Source organism: Branchiostoma floridae, chromosome 16, assembly GCF_000003815.2.
Source record: "Branchiostoma floridae strain S238N-H82 chromosome 16, Bfl_VNyyK, whole genome shotgun sequence".
NCBI classification, from domain to species: domain Eukaryota; kingdom Metazoa; phylum Chordata; class Leptocardii; order Amphioxiformes; family Branchiostomatidae; genus Branchiostoma; species Branchiostoma floridae.
Window position 1 is genome coordinate 13,110,542 of NC_049994.1, and position 17,333 is coordinate 13,127,874.

At 43.6% G+C, this 17,333-nt stretch overlaps 1 protein-coding gene across 1 annotated transcript; it reads left to right on the forward strand.

Moving 5' to 3' along the window:
- The first annotated feature begins 3,320 nt into the window (after positions 1-3,320).
- LOC118432687 (calcium-activated potassium channel subunit beta-3-like) lies at positions 3,321-6,056 on the forward strand. Its single transcript, XM_035844296.1, has 2 exons — positions 3,321-4,057; positions 4,527-6,056. Exons 1-2 carry the CDS (start codon positions 3,746-3,748, stop codon positions 4,806-4,808), a joined length of 594 nt encoding a protein of 197 aa, XP_035700189.1. The 5' UTR covers positions 3,321-3,745; the 3' UTR covers positions 4,809-6,056.
- Positions 6,057-17,333: the final 11,277 nt, after the last annotated feature.

Sequence of the window (17,333 nt, forward strand, 5' to 3'; positions counted from 1 at the left end):
CAATATCATGATTGTTATCTATCCAACATGGTCATAAAGACTTACCAAATAAAAATCAGGATAGAGCTAGCAGCCATGTAGGTACTAGAACTGCACGGACTGAAAGAAATGACAAAAATCTGAACTGTTGTCAAGAAAATCTTCTCAAACAAACAGTGCTCATTTTATATACCTGGGCCTTGACCTGTAACAAGAAGTGTACAAATGCTGTTTTTGATGTTGCTGTTTCTGTAATAGGTATGTTTCATAGCTTGACCCTCTGTATGTGTACCGCAATGCTCGATCCTGTCCTCAATGCCCTTACATTCCAAGTACTAAAAAGATATAGATGACTCTTCCCTACAATATATGATCAAAAGCTAGTGTGAAACTTCTCATTGCTACTTTTCACATACTGTAAATACATTTAAGTTCGCGGGGATTTAATTTCGCGGTAGCGGGAAAAGGGACTTTTCGCTGTGGTTTTAATTTCGCGGTAGCACCATGCACTGTAGTCTCTTACTACCATGAAAAAATGTTCGCAGTGGTTTAAAATTCGCGGTAAAGTGGCCACCGCGAAAAACGCGAACATTAATCGACCGCGAACATTTCTGCATTTACAGTACTATCCCTGGGAGACAAAAACAAAACTATGTAAAAACTACATTTTATTTGTCCAAAATTTTGAAAAGGACTTTCAGTACATGTATGAAGAAGATGTTTTCCTCTGTACCCAAGTGATATCTGTTGTTAGTTTCATTGATAACTTATGTAAACATTTAGCTAACCAGTGCCATATTGTTATAGATGATACTGTAAAACATAGCTGTAGCGTACCTTTGTCAGATGTAGATGTTTCCGTTCACTATTTGTATGGAAGTATTTAGATGTGATACTGTAGGCTGAATAGAACACTGTACAGGCCGAATCTATCCATGGCACTGGGTTTGAACCATTTTTAATATTTGATCATTTTGACAAGCAGAAGTCTCAAGAGAAATGAAGACATTCGTCAAGAAACTCTTGCAAAGTGGTATCATATTTGACATAATCTCAAAGTCCATAAGTCATAACAGATAACACTCTGTCACTTTGCAAGTATTCAGGGCCCGTCTGACTTGAGGCAGACTCCAGGCCAAAGAACAACATAGAGCGACCCTGTTCATATTCACCTACAACTGTCAACCATCAGCCAGAACAGTCGAATAAAAGGAGATAGGAACATTTTTGCCATGTTTTCTGCGTGCATGTTTTCTGTGAATGATCCCAAAAGTGTTCTTACGTCAGTGGGAAGTTTTAAGGAAATTGAGGAAAGTTGATTCAGTGTTTCTTAGACTGAATTTGAATTTTAGGATGTACATGTATTACCTTGACCAAGAAGGTAATGTTTTCGGCTGTTCTATGGTGGAGTGGTTTTGGACGAATCTGTACAGAACGTAAGAAGCATATGATGGATTTCCACGATATTTGGTATGTGGATTACAATCGGTGAGACCAATTTCAAGTTCGTTAATGGGCATTATCATATAGCCAGGGGACGTGGGCCAATCAGAAGGCCCCATTTCATGCCGGTTATGACGCCGTAACAGCCGTGCATTAAATTTTTGATTATTGCACGTGTGCAATAATGACTTTTGAAAGTTTGAACCAATCAGAAGGACAGACAAACAGGACGCTGGCCAATCAGAATGAGATATCCAGGAATCGTCCATCTGCCAAGATAGGGGAATAAGTACAGGCATGGCAGGGGGGATGACTCCCTCTATTAACATCGGTAGTGCGTGTTTCTTTGTTCAAAGAAGACATTTGCCGTCTTAAAACAACATTGAATTACCTATAATATTTAAGACAATATATAAGATCTATTTCAAGTCATGTCCAATTTAAACTGCAAATGGAAAATAAAATTATTTGCACCCCCGCCCATTCAAGTTCAGACGACAATAACACCACGGCCCGCCATTGAGTAGCGGTCATGGCGCTGGAGGACCAAAACGCTACCTTTCTTCGTGGAAGACGTTCGTAGTGAACGAGATTCTCAAGAGCTGTGAAGCACAGGGATCCCGGAATGCCTCAGGAAAGCCGGCAGAGATTTAGCGCCTGATACGAATGAACTCGACAAACTGGAGAATGGGCGAGTGGAGAAATACGGAGCGTGCAACAGTTTGTAATATAATGAATCGACTTTGTTCTTATTTCAAGCCTTGGAACAGAAATACATTTCACGAACAAATTTTATGTTGTTCAAATTCACTGTTCAAATTTATGTACTGAATAAAAGATGTATGTTTTATAAAGGAATTTGTCGCTCCTACCCAACCGGAAACTCTACTCTACTCTACTCTACTCTACTCTTAAATGGGTCAGTGTGGGTAGGCTATATGATAATAGGGTTAATGACCCGCCTGTTCCTCTGTATATATGGTGTCATAACGCCTGGTCCTTTGCTATAACCACCTCATAAAACCACCTCGTTCGCTTCGCTCACTCGGTGGTTTTATTCGGTGGTTGTAGCAAAGGACCAGGCGTTATGACACCATATACACCTCGGGGCGGGTCATTAACCCTTAACTATAGCCCCTTGTGGCACTGCAGCAGAACTTGTATGTATGTTTACTTCGTGTGTCATTTTGCCTGCCCCTAGACGAGGGTGGGAAATTTAATCAGGAAAATGTGACAGTTTTAACATCCTGAAGTGCCGGTGCAAATGCGTTGTATCTAAGTAGTCTAATCTTATACTTTGGAACTCAGGTGTGTTGTGTTTGCGGGCCATAAGCTCACTTCGCCCTTCCTTTAACTAGTTAAAGTCCTTCCCGCAAAATAGGGCAGCTCCCATCTCTGTTTTAGTAGCCACACAACGTTTTTGCAATACGCATTACTGTAACAGAAAGAAGCTAGTTTACAGATAGTGGTGTGTGTGTGTTCAACTGCCAGACGCTTTCCCAAAATACTGAGTGCAATACAGAGATAGCAGCGTGAATTCTACCGAATGCAAGGCGCATACTTTACTCAGTCGGACATTGTACCGGTCTATTTAAGTACAATAGGCGTCTATTTCGTCCGGGCAAGTCAAATGAACTAAAGCCAACACACTAGGAAGGCAGTGAGCATATCCGACCGCAAATGTACTTGTAAGATAAACAGTCTCAAAGCTTACGCTGACGTACTCCTCTACTGTTCAGCGTAATTCTAGCCTAGCACAGAAGAATCCCTAGATCTACGACGCGACGTGGTTCGAACTACTTTATACCCGAACTATACTGAGGTGAATGACCTTGACACCCAATCCGTTGTTTTGCCTTCCTTCTACAGTGTACATTCCTTTTGTCAGGCGTGAAAAGAAGCTTCTCGTGGCCAGGTGTCTTGGCACTTTATATACATAGCAGACTAAAGTCAACTTTATAAAATCTTAAGAAGTACGCACGGCAGGAAGTAAGAAGTGCAAAGGCACTCGACGTGGGGAAAGTCCTACGCTCCCGAAAGCAACAGGTGCATGTGAAATCATGTGTGACCAGCCATGGGACAACGTTCCTAATACTGGTTGGACCGGTTCCGTTCCCTGCTTACAGCTCACAGCGTTCTCGAGGTCATAGTAGAGTCGAGGCCCCAAAGAATCATAGCATTCCATCGGACGCACTACCAGAAGTCTTTACCACATTGGCTTCGTTCAGGGACTGAAGGTAAGCATCAGCAACCGCGGCCAGACGTAAGTACAGAGGGTTAGAAGCGAGGAAAGATCTGCCCAAAGCAACAGGTCTGTGAAACCATGTGTGACCACGCAGTGAAGTTCGGGGTCTGTCTGGGAATCCTTGAAGCCGCCATCTTGGCGCTGGTGCTCATGGGCGCCATTTTCGCACCAGTCGGACTAAAAGAAGACACCTTCCGCGAAACCACCTGCACGGTGGTTGAAACTGAGGACTCCGGTGATGATTACTGTTTTGGGTTTCCATTTTTCGATGCATCGAAAAGCTACTACCCGTGTTTGAACGTCACTATCGAGTACACACCTGAAAATGGCCGGAACAAGAGTCAAAGCCAGATACTGGAGTATATCAACATTATCAAGTATGAACCAAAGGTATGGGAGCAAATTTTTAAAGTACTCAAGCAGGCTGACTGTATGTAGGGTAGTAAGTAAGATAACGAGTTAGTGTGCGAATTCATAAAGAACACTCAAGCCGACATTCCACAAGTAGTATATTGTTTATTTCATAACACATTTTGTCCATGCGTAGCTTACAACTATTACAGGCTAACAGCCAAAATTAGTTTATCCACTGTCACACATTCAGAACCTTTGCACAACTTTTTCCCAATCACTCCCCAGCTAAAATCGGCGCTGGGTTGGGAGTAGCTTAGAATCCTAGCAGAATAAATGACTTTGATTTTAGGCCAGTATGCAACCTTGCCAAAATGCCAACTAACTCCCAACCACATATGACCTTGCTCATGACTTACTCCCAACCATAGTCTGGAGAAAGTCGGTATAGGCCATGGACGGCTATGCTTGACAGGGGTTTAACTTTTATCTTCCTCCATGCCCACAGTGTTCTTTCTACCCGGTTCCCTGCCGCTACAACGCTACAGCCATTGACAAGAGGGTTGACAACTACCGGAAAGAATGGGGAACCGTTGGTCGACAGTATCCGTGCTTCTACAATCCAGTAACCAGCAGTGGCGAGGTAGTGCGTACCATCCGCTATGGGAAGTGGGGAGCGTTCCACAGCCTGTTCTGGCCGTGTCTGGGGCTACTGCTCAGTGTTCCCGCAACGTACTACACCTGGAGAAAGTACATAGTAGACTACCGCCTTAAGAAGAAGGGACAGTAAATTATATAAAGGGGCTTCCTCTTTGTTTTTATTACAAACCACGGTTGAGAAGTATTGGCGATGACCTTTTTGTTGAGTATCGACTGTCTAGGACTCAATAGAAATGTAGATGGCCACATGTACATACACTGCATAACGTTACAAAAGACTAATATGTGATAGAATACATCAAGTATAAATTACAATATTCACACCACATAATACATTATGACTTGAATAATCATTTTGAAATTACTTTTAGAATCATGAAAACTAGTACTTTTAATTGCTATTGCTATATACTACGTATATATTGTTAAAATGATGCAATTAAAGCTAACACAACATTATAACGATTATACCATTGCTGCTTAAACATATAAATTCACATCACCGTTTTACAATAAGCAATTGTATACGCATTATAGACACGGAACAAATAAAAAAGGAGTTTTCTAATTGTGACCCAAGCATTACAGGGGAGCCGTCATCCTGTGATTGAAAGTGTCAGCAGCGACATCTTGCGGTATTCAATTTCCAAGTCTTGCCAAGGACATCAACAAGAAATCGAAGACATCATATCACCATTACTTTTGTTGTAAATTCATAAGTCATCGATGATTCTGTTTTCTTCATAAAACATATGTAACCATGCCATGCCATGTCCATTTCACATATTACATGCTCTTCTCCCGGGTACAATTTTGATAAAATGCACAAAATACATAAATGCGGTGGCCAAATGACACTGTCACAAAAGTAACAAGACTGCTTATCAAAAATTGCCATGGCGGCCATTGTTTTCTCTACAGTTTCGTGGTATAACAATTCTCCGTCCTATTTGAAGCTAAAGACCAGCTAAAACTCTGCCAATAATCTCTCCTTCAATAGGCTAGGCAGTAGGAAAAAAAGAATGTTATTCTTCTTGGTTATAGTATTTTCAGCTACATATATATATAACACAAAAACGCTTCACTCGTAGTATGATAGTATCACTTGAAGAGGAAAACACATTTATCGGGCAACTTTATGGATAATTCTTATAATCAATAATAAAAAAATTGCTATAATAATGTTTAGGATAGAACTTCCGTTCAATGGATAAGTTCATCGTTATCAAAATTAGGAATTTATTTGCATAATCAATTAAAGAATCATATGTGAAACTAGTTGATTTGGTATTCACTGAGCTTCTCTTGTTTGTTTTAATTGCCAAGGATCGTTGGAGAACCGGTTGACAATAGTAAGGATCATTCGACTCCTCGCCTACGGACGTCCTGAAAATATGGGATGAAAGTGAAATTATACCCGATTCACACAGTGTACAGTACTGTAACAGTGATTAGACTTCATTGTGCTTTCCAAATCAAATCAAAACTAAAGCATTTTCATATCCATCAGTTTAAGTTACACCAATAAACATAAATCTGTGCTGCACTGTGGTATAAATGTCAAACTTTCAGGCCCCTTGTCATTCTTCATCTACATGGATTTGCCAGATCGAGCCCTTAAACTTTGAACTCGTTCAACAACTCAGCCCACTGTACTGTGATCTAGTTTATAAATGGCAGGTTTGCATTCATCTCCCGGCAGATTTACCAGTGGCATTAGATCGTATCAAAGCTGGCTAAGGAGTATAGCTAGCCAAAGGATGTCATCAGCAACCGGTAGTCAAACACACTCCTAGGCCGGCTTCACTCCTCTGGCAGCTTTTGAAGCTATCTTATGCTACCGTAGGATCTGCTTGGAGATTATGTTTGCATGACGTACCTGGATTGACCTGGCATATGAAGAGATTTTTGCGGCCACATGGCCAGGCGCTCCACTGCCCTCTCCAGACCTCAAATGCGGAGTAGACGGCGCAGTCACCCTTGCCCGGTTCTCCCTTACGCCAGGAGGTGTATTGCCCAAGTGGAGAACCATCAACCCACTCAAAGAACCCTTCCACTCGCTGATCGTGCAGGCCGAACCAAAAGGACGCTTTGTTGTGCACTGATTTTTGCAATGCGGTCAGGAAGGCGTTGGTGTCGGGGTCTCGGGGCATGGCAAGGGTGCCGCCGTCCTGATAACAAGTCGAGGCCGCTGAGGTGAAGCTCTTTGCTGGTTTGAAGACCTTGTAGCAGAGTCCCCGCCGGATGTAGAACGTGTAACCATCGGGACAATACACTGGAGAAAAGATGCAAGGATAGAGGACACATTGTTTCAAAGAAAATACCTCTAGGAAAGTTCAGTACTGATAATTCATTATTACCATATTTCTTTCTCAGATTTATATTCCATGAAAGTACTATTAAGGGTTGAACTAGGAAGTTCAGCACCAGTAGGCATTCTTCAATCTTCGCAGATGATGGTAGCACACTAAGCACTCTCTCCTTGAAGTTAGGGCGATTGACAACGCCTTCTGACTCTGTGCACTGACAATTCATCATTACCATATTTCTTTGTCGGGTTTGAAGACCCATTCATCAGCCACACAGACGGTTAAATAATCAATATAAGCTTATCAAATTTGCCAGATTACCTGCACAGAATGATTTAGGATGTCCAGATAGTCCGGGGGTGCACACTGAGACGTTTCCACCAGGCGGCCCAATGTCATCTGACCCGGCTATCCCAGGACCAGCTGGCCCCCTGGCTCCCTGCTTTCCGGAAGTTCCGGCAACCCCACACAGTTCTGAAAGGGAGATTTAGTGTTTATTCGGCGAAACCCCAACAGTAGTGTTTAGAACAAATATTCAACATATGATGCATACACGCATGCACTGCTTATTGCATTGTTGGACACTTAAGCATTTCTATTTTTGTCAGTTGAAATTACGTCGGTAAGCCCCCTCGCATTGTGGTCCAAGGTGTAAGGGCCAAACTTTCACCCTAGATCTCAATGCAGCACGTTGGGCTTGCGCATTTGAGACTGTGATCTTGCTTATTAATGGTAGATGTGCGTATACGTGTCGTACCTGGATCGACCTGGCAGATAAATGGGATGTTATGGCTGCATGACCAGGTGGCCCACTCGCCTCCCCGGATTCCGGTGTAGACAGCACAATCACCGCCTTTCGGATGTCCCTGACGCCACGAGGTGTATTCTCCAAGTGCAGAACCATCCATCCACTCAAAGCTTCCTTCTTCGCGCCGATCGTGTAGGCCGAACCAGAAGGCACTTTTGACGCGCACTGGTGTGTATAAGGCGGTCAGAAAGGCGTTGGTGTCGGGGTTTCGGGGCATGGCAAGGGTGCCGCCGTCTTGATAACAAGTCGAGGCCGCTGCGTTGAATTTCTTTGATGAGTTGAAAACCTTGTAGCAGATTCCATGTCGCATGTAGAATGTGTAACCCTCAGGACAATATGCTGAAGAAAAAATGCAAGGATAAAAGACATATATCTAAAAGTACCAGCCACTAGACACTCTACCACTGATCATTACTTGTATCTGTTCAGATAGCGACAACTCCAGAATTTTGAATCTGAGATTTTCATTCCATAACAGTCCCGTGTAATGTACATGTAGATGTCTTTGAGTGACAAAGATGAAACGATAAGAACGAAAATATCAAATGTCGAAAATAAGATGTACATGGACAAACTTCTTCGTTTTGTTCAATGTAGCACATGTTGCAGTTTCCGCACACATAATTGATACTATAGCTAATTAGGTGAAGTCGAGAGGTTACCTGCACAGTATGTATGAGGATGTCCAGATAGTCCGGGGGAACACACCGAGACTCCGTTGTGACCAGGCGGTCCAATAGGCCCCATCAACCCTGGAGATCCCCTGGCTCCCACTGGTCCGGTCTCTCCGGCCGGTCCAGGAGGCCCCACGTCCCCCTTCTTACCGGGTGGTCCAACAGGTCCAATGGCTCTCTTTTCCTCGGGGGATCGGGGAGGCCCCATAGGGCCAGTTGGCCCCGTAGCTCCCTTTTCTCCTGGAGGCCCCATAGCTCCCTTTTCTCCGGGAGGCCCCATAGGGCCAGTTGGCCCCATGATTCCCTTTTCTCCGAGAGGCATCATAGCACCGGTTGGCCCCATGGATGCCTTTTCTCCTGGAGGTCCGGGAGGCTCCACAGGACCAGTTGGCCCCATGGCTCCCTTTTCTCCAGAAGGACCAACAGGGCCAGTTGGCCCCCTTGGTCCCTTCTCACCGGTAAGTCCGACAGGGCCAGCCGGCCCTATGGCTCCCTTTTCTCCGGGAGGACCAATAGGGCCAGTTGGCCCAATGGCCCCCCTCCCACCGGAAGGACCAACAGGGCCAGTTGGTCCCGTGGCTCCCTTTTCTCCAGGAGGTCCGACAGGGCCAGCCGGTCCCATGGACCCATTCCTTCCTGGAGGTCCGGCAAACCCGCGCAGCTCTGAAAGGTGGATTTATAAATCTCATAAAACGTGAAAATAGCAAAATCATGCAAAGGATTAATCTTCACGGTCACATTTAGGTAGTAATAGTATGGCAGTCAGTCAATGGCTGTTAGGGAACTAGCTGGTCTATTAGAGACGGCACCTGTATACGCAGGAGCAGGATTTTGGCGGGAAAGTGTGGGCAATGGTGTGACGGAGGAACAAGTTTGATTGGCTTGGGTGAGTCAGGTGCCCAAACTATGATTGGTTAGGGTTGGGGCACATGAATCTTTGTTACTTACGTACGCGTGATACGCGAACCTTCAAGTTTGGGGCCAATAGGCCATGAAAAAGAGTCAACGACTGAACGACAACTGAAACATTGAAAGTGAAATTCAACTTAGCTGAAGTCTTACCCATCTCTTGAAGATGTTGCTCCAAGATGGCAGTTCGGTTTCGCTCGTTGTCCAAGTCACGTTTCAAGGCGTCAAAAGCGATGGTAAGTTGGGATATACCATCCAGGTCGCGCTTCAAGGTGTCAACAGCGATCGCCATGTCTTTTTTGTCACGTTTCAATGCGTCAATAGTGACGGTCAACTGAGATATGTTGCCTAGGTCTCGCTTTAAGGCGTCAACAGTGGTGAGAATGTCCTGAAAACGAAAGCATAGAGAATGTCAAAAAATATATTTGGAGGCAGCAACTTAAGTCTTGATAGTTTCCCCAGATGACATCTGAAAAATTCAGTTTAGAACAGTTAAGGGGCGTAACAATGTTTTATTACCTCTTTATTGATGAACGTCAGAGGGGCTAGTCCTACAGCAACAAGGCTTAGCAGCACGGCGATAGAGGCGGCGATGCAGCTGCGATGGGAGCGGAAGAAGCTCCAAAGGTCACGACCTCGGATGTATCGTCCTCCAAGATACGCCTTGTCTATATCTGTTAAAACATGTACAGTTACTTGGTTTTGCTTGTGATAAAGTAGGCCATGATTTTGCATAAAACACTGTTTCCTAATTGTCATGCGTAATCATTGGTCCTCCGGTATAGGTGATGCGGAGATTGCTGTCTGGAGCCTAAAGTTTCATGGTTTCTAATGCGACCGCTCCTGAGCGGTCGCGTGCTTCCCCGAGGAAAATGCCTCAGGGCGGGCTGGGTGGGTTCGCTTTAGGCCCAGCGGCAGCCGGAGAACCAATTGTCTGCACATAGATCACTCCACGAGTCCACGGTCATCCTTATATGGTGAAGTGAGAGATCACCTGACCTTCTGACCAATGACATCGCATGACAAGTAAGCTCAGTTATTGTATGAGCAAAACCACTTCGAAAACGTATTTCGAAAATCATTCTAAATTTATATACTAGTACTGCTTGCCGGACACATGACTCCCCACAGACTCGCATATGAACCACGCCTACTCGCCAGCTAATAATTAGTAATATGGCTAAATGTAAATGTTAGTTCATGAATAAATTTGTCATTCTAAGAGCACATTCCTGATAATACATTGCCATTCGCCCATATATTCTATACATCACCCAATGATTCAATCGGATGTATATCACTAGTAACACTGAGCATAACATATTCCATCATGTGAAGTGTTTTTATGGTCATGATGTATACCCTGAATTTTTTTAGCCTGTATCTGTATCACTCCTAACCTTCGCACGTCTAACAGGGGGCGTTGTTTCAAGCTATATAATGAGGAGTAGACAGTACTCTACGAATTTTTGAACACATTGTTTTTTTTTGTCTGATAACTCTGGAGCCTGGAAGCTCATGGAAGCCCATCTATGTTGGTAGTAATCATAGTACAATGCTGAACTTTCTTCCAATACAAGGGTATACACGGATCAAATTTTAAACAACCACTGTCGCTTTCTTCAGAATCAAGACTGATCAGTATTGATCCCGAAGAAGGCGACTGTGGTCGCTGAAAATTTGATTCGTACGTGTATACGTATATATACGTATGTGTTCGAAGAAAGCTTCTAAGGATTATACTAAAACTTTGATACTCGTCTTTATCCCTACAAAGTAGTACAAATCTCAAGTCTTTAATGCATAAAGTCAGAAACAAAAGAACAAAGAAAGAACAAAACGGCTTTACCTGTTCCAGAGAGATACAGAACGTTGGGTATACGTGCAGCGGCGTCTGCCATTGATCTGAAATCAGTCTGACTCTGGGTGGGTGTGGTGTCTGGAGAAAAAATTACAAAGTCATATTTTCCTAGAAACTGACTTCAATAGCTTTCGTAGTCGACAAAATATCAGCTAAGCTGCCTGGGTTTGTCACGTATCACATTGTCTGCAGTTTCAATAAATCTAAACAGATGATATCGTTTTCAAGTGTTCAAATAATTAAAACAAAAAACAAGAATAGTTACACAAATAAATTCTGTGGTGTTTATATGGCAGTTTTGCACTAATCGGACATGGGCCGTACAGCTGACGCAAATGAATAAATGAAAATAGATTCAAATAGAAATAAAAAGATTCAACATAGGTACATTTAACTAAAGGTAGTAAATGATGTTGACAAATAAACTATACACTTGGTTGAGCTTGACGTTTGTGAAACATCTTACGAACATATCTTACGAAAGAGCAAACAGTATTTTACAGCAGGTGATATCAAGAAAGAAAGGCCCAATGTCTTTCAAAACGTTCAGTCACATGTATGCTGTAGACCTTGTTGACGGCGTGTCGAGATTTCAGACAACGCCGATATAGAAAACAGGTTTCAGACTTTAAAGCCAAAGAGAGAGCCACAAAGCAAAACAAAAACGGGAACGTCTTAACTGCAAAGGAAAACGTTTAACCTGTGCTGGAGCTCGAGCCCATGAGGTTGAAAGGCACATTCGCAGCGGCGTTTGCACGCGTCCGAGGCTGCTTAGGTCTGGTATCTGGAGGAAAATTGAAAAAATTCATACACTCATTTGTCGAGCTTTTTGTACCAACCTACAAACATGTATTTTCCAACATGTCAGCTGATACTAGTAGTCAACATGGTCAACATCAACAACAGCAACAACAAAGAATCAGAATACAAGGCATGAAAATACTTGGGCGTATTACTAGCATCAACTTTGACCAGTCCTCACATTGCCCTCTCATCAGTCACTTCACTTCAAATCTGAGTAACGTAACGGTTATAGTTTGCAAAATATCGATCGATCTATCGTTTAATACATTGTTTAACGAAAGACTGTGACAATTTTATTGCATCATATCCTTGCCCGATGGCATTAGAAAGAGAAAGGAGAAGAATATCTTAATGAAAAATACAACCGTTACATACCACTAGATGTGTCGCCGGTCCGGGACTGCTGCTGGCCTACCGACATGGTGCCACTTGTCAGTTTTCCGGACAGCAGAAAACGCGTCGTACGTCGGGCCAGACGCTTGCTGACTGCAGCGTAGCCCCAGATTCAAAAGAAAGGTTAAGTCTTACATCTCGAAAGTAAGGACCAATTCCTGGAAAAAACACCGCCCACATCGCCAAATTATGTAATTGGTTGGGTTGCATATGAATATTAAGTCAGTGAACAAAGAAAATGCATACACGGATCTGCCTAAAGCTCTAAGATGAGAACATCAGAAGAATACTTCAAACTTGTCGAGTAAAGATAAAGAACCCCGTGTGCGTTAGTGGTACGGCCAATCAAAGTACAGAGGGGGGGGGGGGGGGTCTGCTTGGCACTCATCAGAACCTACCCATTTCGTCTTTGTGGAAAGTGAGTGAAACTCTGTATGCTCTGTATGAGACAAGCTGAACCTGTCAGCTGTCCTGTATACGTACACACACTCAGAGCCATATGGTCCTGTAGTTTAACCCCCGTGAAAAAATGGAAGTGTTGTTTTCGACATGTCTGTTTATTTGTCTGTTTCTCTGTCCGTATTTTGGGGCCTTTTTTTCCTTCCCATGACGTTTAGCCCTCATGTCGACCCCCCCCCCCAGTTCTGTTTGATGGGAGGGGGGCGTAAATATATCCTGTATATGTAACGTAAACACACACACACACACACACACACACACACACGCACACGCATGCACACACGCACGCATGCATGCACAATCACACACACACACACAGAGAAACACACGCACGCACGCACGCACAAACTCACACACACACACGCACACAAACACACATACAGACGTACACACACAAACACACACACACACGCACGCACACACGCACACACACTCACTCACGCCACACACACACACACACGCACGCACGCACGCACACACACACACAGAAACAAACACACACACAGAAACAAACACACACAGAGAGAAACAAACACACACACGTCAGTCACATTCAGGAAAAATATGTACGATAGAATTTCTGTGAATTTTTTCCCACTTTATATATCATACTACAGTTGACAGCGACATTTATTGATGGTATGAATCACAACTTAAGTCGTTTTCTATAAACGGCATGCTAGTAGTACCATGCCAGACTCTCATATTCGCTTATACGTATACGTGTCTCACTAGCTAGTTAAATGAATTCCAAAAGCGATACCAAATTATAACCGCATAGAACATTGCAATGCGATAGAACGTACTTAGTTATTCGCTTACACGTTTCCCGCTAATCAAAAGAATTCCAAATAGGATACCAAATTATTATCTACCACATAGAATATTGCAATACGCTAGAGAGTACTTGTTCAATTAGTCCTATCATCTATATGTTATAATTAGTTTCATTTTATATGTGACAGACATTTGTTATGTGTTGTATTATTGTATATCAAGAAAGTTACTAGTACACTCTATACATAGATTCGTCGGTGATATGACATCAAACACATGTTGACTTTTATGTGTATGAAAATTATAAGCAAAGGTATATTTATATGTTTATGAAAATATCGCAGCTATTAGTAACAATAATACTGCTGATTCCACTAGGTTAGAAATACAAAATACATCAAGCAGAAGGTTTGGGAAGTTAACTTACAACCGTTCACCGTCATAATGTTTGAATTGCTACGCACGTTACACACACAAATGTAGAGTACAGAGTCACAGAGTTGCTTTAGGCTTAGGTCACATTTCCAAACCGGGGCCCGGTCGGGATGTTTGCGGAAACGAGAAATAAAATTGGTTACCAGGTAATATACGCAAATCATGCTCCTCACTATTTTTTCTACGTTCTGTGTGTTTTGTTGCCTTTCTTATCATATTTTTCGTTTCCGAATGCTATCCGGCCGGAACCCGGGTTGGGAATTGGGACCTAGGCCTTATTTGCGATCTAAATTTAATGTGGGGTCAGAAGGGGGGGGGGGGGGGGGCACTAGTCGCAACCACCCCCTCCGCCACCGCAATCACCCCCTCCGCCGCCGCAGTCACCCCCTCCGCCGCCGCTGTCGCATCCACCTCCGCCGCCCCCTCCGCCACTGTCGTAGGAACCGCCGGTGTCATGGGAAAACCCGAAGTCAAAGAAACCCCCGTTATGGGATGGATGACTCCGTCCTCCGCCTGATCTACTGTTATTCTGGCTTGAATCACGACAGTTCCAGTCATCCAAACAGGACTCGCCTGGTCCGTACATAGCGCGACAGGAGAGGACAGTGCCAACAACACCGACCACTAACAGGAGGGATGGCCAGAAGAACAGGTGGAAAAAATTCCACTTGCCGAATTCGGCAACGCCGTGTCTACCGAAGAGCGGTCCGAAGATAACCAGCCCTAGGAACGCCAAGAAGGCCAACACAAAGAACAGGACGGCAGCAATGCTCGCACAATCCTGGTTCGCCATGGCTTTTCCACCAGTCAGAACCTAAGACGTGGAATTAAAGAAACGTTTTGAATTAGATACAATCATAGATTTATGACACATTTAACTTGGACGCTAAGGTAGATCTAACATTCGAATTCCACCAGGTCTCACTGAAAAGTGTACATGTCTAAAGAGATCTACAAAGCAGCACTATCCGCTGTCATGAACTCCCGGAGTGTATATCTAAACCATGCATACACAGGAGTGCCGTAGTACACGGTAGTAGCGCCGTAGTAAGAGATCACTCAAACACACTGGTTTTCAAAATTTCAAATACATGTAACCTGGCGAATATATAATAAAGGTATTACAATGCATGGCCATTCCAAGTGGTGGAAAATACGTAAAAAGGGACACGACTTTCAGTCACCATATACAGTACATACAGGTCGGAGGGGGATACAATTCTCACACAAACACAAAATACACACGTAGGCACACACACACAGACACACACGTAGACACACACAGAGAGGCACACACACACACAGACACACACACATACATACACAGACACACATACACAGACACGCACACACACAGGCACACACAGACACACATACATACACACACACGCACACACACATACACACACACACACACACAGGCACACTCATACACACACACACACACACACACACACACATACACACACACACACACACACACACACACACACACACACACACACATACACACAAACACAAATCAGAGAGGCATTCTATACGTTTAGCATACCTTTGAACTTCTGATGATGACGTGTTTTCGATGACCCCGATCAACCAACTACTTGTCGTCCCGCGGTAGGACCCTGGTACAGGGTTGTCAGTCCGAATGTGTCTCAGTACCTGTCGGTGGCAAAGCTTGTCGTCACTTTGCAACTTTTCCTCTGATCAGTGCGCCGCAGTGGTTGCTCTTTTATGCTTGTCTTGGAGTTCAGAGATCACCTACAGATATTTTTATCTGATTGGATGAGATCATTAGGATCTAAATATGGCTGAATGTGACGTTTTGCCCTACCCTTCTGGCTACTGTAGCCCCACCCGGTCAATGAACCCTCTTGTAGTCAACTCTTCAAGTTTATAACCGGTGGTTTTAACGCTTAACGTTAATTCGAGAACGGGCCTTGTTTTGAGGTGAACCTTAAGTAAAAAACAACAACGCAAAAACATCACGGAGTCCTGCGTCCAATTCTGAGCAACGCAGACAAACATAATCTTCGCCTTGTAGGCCGTCCTTACACACTTAATTAAACCTATTGAAGACACGCAGCAACGGAATTTTCCAAGCTATTGTTCAGTGTTGGGTGGATCTGTATATCGCAAGTTGCCCGGTTATTACAGCGTCGTTTCTACCAGATTGGGCCGAACTAAGGCCATACTTGGTTTGGTTAGTTTCATTCGGATCTCCATTAGTGACTGATACGTCACTATTCTTCCTGGAGTCCGGGTGAATAATGTAAATCACCGTATGGCTGATACGAGACGGAGGTTCGCCAGGCCTCCATTCGGGTGATTTGTAGTCACCAAGACGAAAGGATTTGTACCCCCATTTTTACCCCAGCCCGTTTAAAAATAGAGGTATTGTTTTCGATATTCATAACCTCTATGGTATGACCAAGTGAGAAGGAAAATTAAAACTTACAGATATAGTTCAAGTTTATAATCTCCTTGGTTTATACCGCATAGTTTAAAAAAAAACATCTACCTGGACATGAAAGGAAAAGGGGTATCAAGGAACTTACTCTTCCTCGTAAAAGGGCTTAAATATTATAGACCACACACCAAACCATAATTACTTTACGGAGACTCTTGTGTGAGTAATACAGACAAAAATAATCTTCGTCTTGTAGGTCATTCTTACACTCTTCATTAAACACGGGCAGCAGCAGCGTGATTTTCCATGCTATTGTTCATTGTTGGGTGGATCTGTACGTCACCAAGTTGACCGGTTATTACAGGGCAGTGTTCTTTCTACCAGCTTGGGTCGGTCTAAAGGTAGAAACTGGTAGTCTCTACCAGACTCCGGATCGCTGTTAAATTGTAGAAATGGAAAAAAATAGAGGAGTTTAAGCCGGCCAGAGGAATATAGCCGGCCAGGGAACAGCACGCGATGCACGGAGTCTGTCGAATGTCGATTTGATGAACGGCTATGAAACTAATCCGTCCATTTTGCCCCAAAATGCAGCTTCCTTCCGATACGACATCATTTAAGCAATGGATACATTAGATATTTAACAGACCGATCTTCTATACCGCGAGATAATATATGCAGAGAACGGGTACTGGTGACCCAGTTACTTCCCTGTATAAGAGTCATGAACCGCGGGACGCCAGCCTGAATAAACAAAATTTCTAACGAATTCTGTTCCCGATTTAAGGCCCAAAGAAATAGCGCACTCTACAATTGCCC